We start from the raw sequence: 9,097 nt of genomic DNA, 5'->3' as shown, positions 1-9,097 counted from the left end.
ATTAATGAGTATTTGAAAGATTTCAAGGACTCATTGGCAAGAACAGGATGTACCATCATGTAGATGGATGGACTAATCAAAGAAACCATACCATCATAAACTTTCTTGTCTTCTGCCCACGAGGAACCATGTTTTTAAAATCAATTGATGCATCTGATAAGGTAAAAGATGGGAAATTGTTGTTTCAGCTATTGGATCAGGTCGTTGAGGAGGTGGGGGTGGCTGATGTTGTTCACGTCATCATAGATAATGCCTCTAACTAGGTTCTTGCTGGTAAACTATTAGAGGAAAAACACAAGACCATCTTTTGGACCCCATGTGCTGCACATTGCATAGACCTCATGCTTGAGGATATTGGAAAAATAGATCGGGTCAAAAACACTGTAAATCATTCCAAAAGCATAGCAAAATTTATCTACAATCATTCATGATTTTGAGCCTCATGAGGAAACACATTTGGGGCAGGGATATTATTAGGCCTGCCATCACTAGATTTGCTACTCATTTTTTGACATTGCAATCTATGCTTTCCCAAAATAGAAACTTGCAAAAGATGTCTTCCAATGATGAATGGAATCAAAGCAATTGGTCTAACAAACCGGAAGGCAAAGAATTGAAAAATAAAGTTAATGAAGAAACTTTTTGGAGAAAGGCAGCAGAGATTGTGAAGCTTGCTAAGCCACTGGTTAAGTTGTTGCGGTTGGTGGATGGGGAAAGGTTGGCTATGGGATTCATTTATGAGGCTATGGATCAATCAAAGGAGCAAATAAAGAGGGCATACAAGGATAGAGTGGCTAAGTATGGGCCCATTTGGGCAATCATTGATGAAATATGGAACAATCAACTCCATCGCCCTATACATGCAGCTGGGTATTTTTTGAACCCACGGTATCATTATAAAGCTAAGGAGTCAGGAGCTTTGAGGGGGCAAGTCAGAGATGGACTGATTGACTGCATTGATCGCATGATCCCATTGGAGTCTGATCAGCTAAAGATACATCGACAAGTCACAACCTTCAACAATGCCTTGGGTACCTTTGGGAAGAACCTAGCAAAAATTGCAAGAGAAGCAGATGAGTCAGGTAAACAAAAATTTCAATTTTCAAATTCTTAATAGTTTTACTTCTTCTTTTTTTTAAATTTTGTTAAATCGTTTATAATTTGAAAGTTGGATATAATTTGTAATTTTGTTGAGCTAACTCATTACACTCCTATATTTTTTGCGGCACAATGGTGGGAGGCTTTTGGTGGCCATTGTCCTGAATTGCAGAAGTTTGCAATTCGTATTTTGAGTCAAACTTGCAATGCTACTGGGTGTGAGCGCAATTGGTCTGTCTTTGAGAGGATTCACACAAAGAAGAGAAACCGTTTGGATAAAAAACGGTTAAATGATCTAGTCTATGTCCAATACAACCTCCAGCTCAGATGAAACCAATTGGTAAACAAAAGACCTGATTCAGATCCCATTGTGTTGGAAGACATTGATCCAACATCAGATTGGGTAGTGGAGAGTCATCCAGCAGAGTTTGATCCTGATGAGGATCTTGATTAGATTTATATATTGAGGCATCAGTTGAACATGATGTTCAATTGAATGCAGATCCCGATCCACCTGTACTACTAGCCCCAGTCTCACATCCAGCAAGGACTCCAGTCTCAGGCGCTTCCTCTGCTCAGCCATGACAAAAGCTCAGCTGCATATCTTCTCTATCTCAGCTTGCATTTGCTGCACAGCCTGCTAGTGGTACCACTTCTACAGTTGCAGTTGGAGATGATGATGAGGAGGAGGATCCATGGGCCCCCTTTCTAACTCTGATGATGATCTAGAGATTGATCAACATGATCTTGGCTCCTCTGGCAGTAGCTACTAGCCAGTAGTACTGGAGTCTGGTCACAGTTTATTTTTGTTGTAGAGGCCATTTCTAGCCTCCTTGGTTATGTGTTTTTTGTTTTGAATCTTTGATCATGTATGACTATGTATTGCCATTAGACAATGCACTGGGTGCCATTTTAATATAATGGATATATTCATGAGCCTACTTTGATCATGTGTTGTCTTCCATCTATAATATAATGTTGTGTTTGGAAACATAAATGAAAATCTTTAAAATTATGTTTTTTAGATAAAATATATATATATATATATATTTCATGTATTTTTTACAACGATCAAGTCATTGAAATCGAGCCAGCCGAGTCGATACTGAGTCAGAGTTGGAGTCAAAGTCGATCCTCGGCCGAGTCGGAGTCCGAGTCGAAGTTTTAAAACATTGTTTTCAACCCATTTAAGTTCTATATCCTCTCTCACATTAGGCGAATTTTAAGGTCTAAAATGGGGATCCTAAGGAAAATAATAAAATAGTAGTTAAAACAATAAAGTGAGAGTAGTGAACTTTTAAAAGAAAAGAAAAGAATTTTTTTAATTGTATTTTATGCTTATCTCCTTGTAGGTTTACTCAAATGTCATGTGTAGGCACCCATTGAATGATTAATCAAATACCACATCTAATGAGTACCCACTCTTCATACTTCTGAGTAGACCCACATTGGTAAAAGTTGAAAATACATTAAAAATGTGTTGAACACATTTTTCATGTATTTTCAATTTTTTTTGTGGATCTACCTAGAAGAATGTAGAGTTGGTACTCACATTTTTCCATGTATTTTCATTTCTCTTCGATGTTGGTCTACTCAAAAGCATTCAAAGTGGGTAGTCGTTAGATGTGGAATTTAATTTTGCATTCAATGGGAACCTACAATTGACATTTGAGTAAACCAAGCAGGCGATATTCCAAAGATACAATAAAAAAAAATAGTTTTCTTCTTTTCCTTCCAAAATATTCTCCCATATGTATGACATCATCATCTTGAATCATAGTGGTACTTTTAAATTTAATTTTTTGAGTATAATTTTTGTTTTGAGGCCCAATTTTTACCTGAAAATTCACCTAATGCAATTTCTAGTACTTTTAGATCCATCTAATGAGTAGTCTCTCTTACTGTCAAATGTCAATGAATTTGCAGATTATCGCATGGTCCTTCATGTACTGTATCTTTTCCCCTACATTTTCCAAAGTGATTTCAAATATTATGGTTTGTGTAGTTTGTGAGATGCATGACACAAAGTTTGTGGCCTTCTTCCCCTATTGATAAATTATTTCTGAAATGATATTTTCCTTCTCTTTTTTATTTTGTGTAGATTTGATGCAGCACTAGGAACAACATTTCTTTTTGCATTTGGACTGTTGGGCTTGTGGGTTATTTTCCTCGATGCCCAACTTGCCACTATATTACTAAAGGAAGAATCACCCCCTTCCCCCACCCCAGGGGGGAGCCATGAGAGTTTAGGGCAACTATAATAGAAACATAAATCCTAGTTCGAATACCTTAGTTTAATTTATAACCAATCCACACTGCTCTATCTCTTTTTTCAGATAAAATTTGTAGTTGTTCCTCATTAATTATTGCTTCGAGTTGGGGTTTGCATATGTGAATTAACTTTCTTGATAAGTTAATTAGAGTAACGTATTTCATACTTTTTTTCTTTATAACAAATTTGGTTGATAAAGGATTTTGTTTCTTTGTGTTCAATTTTTAGAGTTTGAATTGTTTAGTTGGAAAGTATAAAAGGATTGGCATACAAGATACATTTAAGGAAACCACCATAATAAGGCACTTGGTTTCTTAAATCAATTGAATTGCAAGTAATGAAATTCTAATTTTGGGGAAAAAATATCATTCATATTTCACTATGATATTTTGATCCTAACTAATAGGATGATTTTATCCACAATAGTTATACCTTGTGGGTGACCAAACTTGTGGCCTACCATCATGGAAATCTGCAATATCTATGTTAAAGCATCACCAACTTTTCAACTAATCACGGAAAAGGAGTTCTAGGAAGTAAAAATAGGAATGCTATTCCTCCTCTCCTAACGGTATCGCATACACTTCTATGCAACCACTTTACCCATATGTGAACTAATCATTAAGCATGTTATATGTGCCTACACTCTACAATCAACATATGAAAAGATTCCAAAATCAAAACCAAAGCATAAATCTAACCACAACATATTATAATACCTTAACTCAATCTAGAGTGCAATATAATGTTGACGGAATCCTGCATCAATATATATCTTTGGTTTATTATTGCACTAGAAAAACCATCGACAAAACCCACAAGTTAATATATCGAACATTTTCATTTCAAAGTGTCATATTCGTAAATGGTTGGTAATTTTAATTATATCGTATCAATAAATATTAATCCATCCATGTTATCACTATAAAATATTTAAATGAGCCTATTTAGTATATTATTAATAGATGCCAATTAAATAATTAAAAGATTTAAGTCTCATCATTGAAATATAGGTCAATAAACCAGGTCATTTATATAAATTCCCTCCAATAATAATATCGAGTCATTTGATGAACTAAAAATAAATGGGGCATTACTCCAGAACTGAAATTTTATAGTCCAAAATCCATTTTGCTATGACTTTTATTTCTTTTAATCGTTGCACCTTGAGCCATTTTGGATCATCACTCTTTGAAGCTACAATATCCTGACAATGGACTCCTGCAAATCATCAAGTTGTCATTTTTTATCATCTCTGTTTTTGTGTTTAAATTTATTAAGGAAAAATTTAAATGCAACAAACTTAATACCTTCTTTAGTAGTAATAGCCACGATGCTTTTTGATATATTCTCCAAAACACTACAATTTCACCCAAAACATACATATAATTAAATAAATCATCAATAAAAAATATTAATTATACGTCATAAATGATAAAAATAATGATAATGTTATTTAATATATTCTCCACAACATTACAATTTCATCTGTATCATATAAGTAATTAAATGAAGAATTAATAAAATTAATTATGCATTAAAATAAGATTGAAATTTCTTACCCTCCACTACTATATGGATCTCTTAAACCATTAGAAAAAATGATGTTACTTCCAAAATGCTTGAGCACTTTCTTTATATTCTGCACATATATAATCAAAATACAAATAATAAATTAAATACTTTTAAATACAAAATTTTCAATAATATTTATAACAAAACATTAACTATTTTAATTTCAAACCTTTTATTAAATATTAAAAAACTTAAATTAGTAAAATTTATAATTCATCATTATTAATTTTAATTTAATAATTTTATAAAATACTATTACAAATCCATTTTATTATATAATTTTCATTTTATCGAATATTATATAATATAAATAATTTATTAATAGAGATATTGAATTTATAAATAACCCCAATCATTTTCATTATGATAGCGAACCACATGTTTATTAAAAAATGACCATAATTTTATAATGCCCTCATTCATTATAATGACCACCATAATTTTATGTGTTATTTAACAATTATGCGTAATTGACCAAGTGCGTTAAATATATATTTTTCCGAGGACTTATTTTTATATTATAATATTAAATTATATATATATATAATTTTATTTTAATAAATTATTAATAATAATAATAGATATTTAAAGTAAAGTTATAACTTAAATGTTTTTCATGTTTTTTAAATTTTGATAATGTGAGGTGTATTATAACTTAGATTTTTTGATATTTATTATTAATTAATTTCTATTAATATTTAATAATCATTTAATTTATATAACTACACTATTACTAAATTAGATTTATTTTTAAAATATATATATAATAAATCAAAATTACATTTTTCATTAAATCTCTTCATTATAATATTAAAATAAATTTAAAATATATATATATATATATATATATATATATATATAACACTTATTAAAAATATATATTATTAATTTAATTAAAATAATTAATTATTTATATAAACATATTTTATATTTAATTTAAATAAAATAAAGAAATCGTCCCATCTAAAATATTGGAATATGTAAACATAAAAATGAGATACCGTTAAAATATACTTGCATGCCCTGTGTATATATACTCACATATCCGCCGAATTGCGTGGTGACCCAGTATGGCCGGGGCAACACTCCAAAATCACGCTGACACATATCCGAAAACGACTTCAGATCAAACGGTGACGAAGGAAACATCGTTGTCTCTTCGTTTGAGGCGACAGGGGTGATGATTTCGGTGCAAGACTGACATCACAATTAATCAATCAATCAGGCGTAAGAATTAATCATACTTATTAACTTCGAATTTCAATTTGGCGCTAGTGATCCAATCTTGGAAAAGACTATATATAACTGAAAACTATGTACGAAAGCGTGATTTTTCTAGTTGAAAAAAATACTGAATACACAATTACACATTATTAATACTCTCATGCATAATTCAGAGGAGAAGAAATGTGAAAAACCTGCCATGCCCCTCCGTTGGTTGATACATTTCCATTTCCGGAACCAGTTAAATTCAAACAGCCGGAGCGTCCGTTAGCGTATTTCACTCCAGCAGCCAATCGAGTAAGCACATCCGTGCCTGGAGGTTGACTATCAATGGCTCTGCATATCTGCAAAATAATTAAATCATGAATTAACCCCAACATCTCAACCCTGCAGAATTCAACTAGAATAAAGTTATTAGCAGAGAAAGAATGTATATGTTATTTACTGCTTTCACTCTGGAAAAATTGTACTGCGCCGCTAGTTGGAATTTTGGGTAAATCCATTCGAATAAGTCTGCCCAACCGCCAATAGGTCTGAAAAATGCAATGTGAAGCCGGAATTTTAATTGGGTAAACATGGAGAAATCAGGGTTTCAGGCAGAAAATCTGTAATGGAGATGAGAATAGAAGAAATTTTCCGAAGAGAAAAGGTGAAGATTGTACTGGCAGGTGTCGAAAGTTTTTGACAAGTTTTGCAGCCCTTTAGGTTGAGGCTCGACTTTCTCCATCACTTTCCAGGCTTCTTTGATGGTCCGATAACAGCTCTCGCTCGCATCCTGCGCCAACAAAAAAGGATGTGAATTAATCAAAGTATTGTTATGTTATGTTATGAAATGAATGGATTAATTTGAGAATTGTGTTGCAGCGGGATATCATACTCTGAAATCTTTGGTGACAACTCTGTCATAAGCATCGTGAGACGTCAAGTTTTCGAAATACAAAAGGGGCGCAGAGGACGCGAGCGCGCCGATTGCGATGTGCGGGTACTTCAATCGGAACCACGTCGCCAACACTGCAAACACAATCGTGCAGCTCGATATTAAATTATTCAATAGTTTGGCAAAAAAATTTCTAGAAATCTATTCGTTACCAAAAAATTCTGGGCACCCAAAATTTTGAAAATCTTTAAGTTTGACAACAGAAAACTTAGATTTACAAAAATCTTTTCCAGATTTTATCAAAATATTGCTGAAATTTCCATGATTTTCAGTGCAAAAAAAAAATCAGGTTAGACTACTGCATTATTTTTTTTGGCAAGAAAAGGCACATACTGAGCACATTTCCTTAGAAGGATGATGTAGATTTGACCTGTGTTATTTTTAAAAGAAAAATAAAATATAAATAGAAAAATAATATTGGCTATAATAAAAACAAAAATAATATTCTTGAAAGCATTATAACATATCAATAACCAATCTCCCCATGGACACTCTATTGGTTGTTGATACTACAAGAAATGTGGAAAAAATATTTTACTTATTCTATCTTAAAATAAAATATTTTGATATCCACATAACATAATACAGTTTCTTATCAACTTAAAAAATAAGTAAAATAATTTGAAGTACAACAAAAATATAAGATATTTAAACCTTTTACTTTTCAAGACATAATGTAAATAAACTATTTGATGCTTCATGTTAACTATATCTACTTCATATCTATCTCTATATAATATTAAAAATAAATATTTTTAATATTATATATGATAAAATATTCCATGCTCACAATCAAAAAAATATTAAATTTGTGGTTAAAATAAACCTATACTGGTCTAAATTTATGGAGAGAGAATACGTACTTCCGCCATATGATCCACCCAACACTACTACCGGACAATCGTTGGCTGATAAGTTTTTCTTCAGATCAGTGATGAGAATTGCGTAATCTGCCAAGGCCTGAGAAGCACTGTAATAGCCCAGAGTACTCGCATTCGCGTACGACTCCTCTAGGCTGCCGAAGGGCATCGAAGTCCCATAATATCGGTGCTACATATAGTAACACGACACAAAATACATAGAATGAATTCTGTGCAAGCCAAGCGAAGCAATGAAATAAAATAAAATATCAACGAAAACAAAAACGTACCTCGATGAAGAGGATGAGCGCTCTGAATTCGGCAGCATGTTCAGTCATTATCCCAAAATTAGAGAGCTGAGATGGGAGTTCTGACTCGTTACCGAGGTACACAAATATTGGCGAATTGTTTTGAGGGCCTCCCCAGTAAGTGTTATTCACCATATATCTCTGCGGGAACGTTCGATATCCCTCTGGTGTGAACGTAAAATGATCCAGAGTTTGCATGTAGTGATGGGTCGTTAACTCCATAGAAAGGAGCTGGCGCCTACTGGATTTCACCTTCATCGTCAATGAATGAATTCGGTTGTTTCCTGCACTAGCTGCCAATAGCGGCGGACTTGAAAACCGGGGATCTGGGTTGAAAGAATACGTAAAATCTAATAAACAGCCTACCAATATTAAAAATGTACAGAACCCTCCTAGAGTGCTGACCGGAGAGAATTCCATTTGTTCTGTGATCAAATGGTCCTCCCTCCGGGTAAATTGCTCACAGAGCCGCGAACGCCCAGAACTTGAAGTGGGCAAAGGGTGGGTATATAAGGACGACTTGCTGATGAAAATACCACAAACATTATCCAAACTGAGAATTCTCACAGTTGTCTCGCGGTACTTGCTGACCATCTTGGGAAACTTGTTATAACAAAAATTGCAAGACTTAACAAAATATACTTATGTTATAACAAAATAGGTTAGGATTTGGGCTTTAAGTTATATTTTCCTAACTGTTTTTAGCTATAAACTTCAGAATATTTCTCCAGTGGTAACCCACATTCTCCTGATAGTTTGGAAGGTCTAAGTTGGGCGTTGAGAAGGTCTAGAAATCCCCGAATGATCAAGCTGTACTTGTCTC

At 33.1% G+C, this 9,097-nt stretch overlaps 1 protein-coding gene across 1 annotated transcript; it reads right to left on the bottom strand.

Moving 5' to 3' along the window:
* Window positions 1-4,463: 4,463 nt before the first annotated feature.
* LOC149222523 (uncharacterized) lies at window positions 4,464-8,715 on the bottom strand. Its single transcript, XM_089387620.1, has 10 exons — window positions 8,257-8,715; window positions 7,970-8,156; window positions 7,047-7,180; window positions 6,832-6,944; window positions 6,615-6,702; window positions 6,364-6,513; window positions 5,987-6,142; window positions 4,933-5,012; window positions 4,681-4,730; window positions 4,464-4,591 (listed from the first exon to the last, which is right to left on the bottom strand). The coding sequence occupies exons 1-10, from the start codon at window positions 8,692-8,694 to the stop codon at window positions 4,464-4,466; spliced, it is 1,524 nt and encodes a 507-aa protein (XP_089243746.1). The 5' UTR covers window positions 8,695-8,715.
* Between the last annotated feature and the right edge of the window lie 382 nt (window positions 8,716-9,097).

The sequence above is a fragment of the Pinus tabuliformis genome, chromosome Q (genome assembly GCF_031772625.1).
Source record: "Pinus tabuliformis cultivar Carrire ecotype Pingquan chromosome Q, CPIR1, whole genome shotgun sequence".
In the NCBI taxonomy this organism is placed as follows: Eukaryota; Viridiplantae; Streptophyta; class Pinopsida; order Pinales; family Pinaceae; genus Pinus; species Pinus tabuliformis.
This window is presented reverse-complemented; position numbering and strand designations above follow the sequence as displayed.

What these genes read in the sequence shown, in the direction of transcription:
- LOC149222523 (XM_089387620.1), bottom strand. Translation starts at nt 8,694, where the DNA reads ATGGAATTCTCTCCGGTCAGCACTCTAGGAGGGTTCTGTACATTTTTA. An exon ending in TTGTCACCAAAGATTTCAGA is followed by an intron (nt 6,945 to 7,046) that starts GTATGATATCCC and finishes TTGTTGGCGCAG; the next exon opens with GATGCGAGCGAGAGCTGTTA. An exon ending in CCAACGGAGGGGCATGGCAG is followed by an intron (nt 6,143 to 6,363) that starts GTTTTTCACATT and finishes TTGTGATGTCAG; the next exon opens with TCTTGCACCGAAATCATCAC.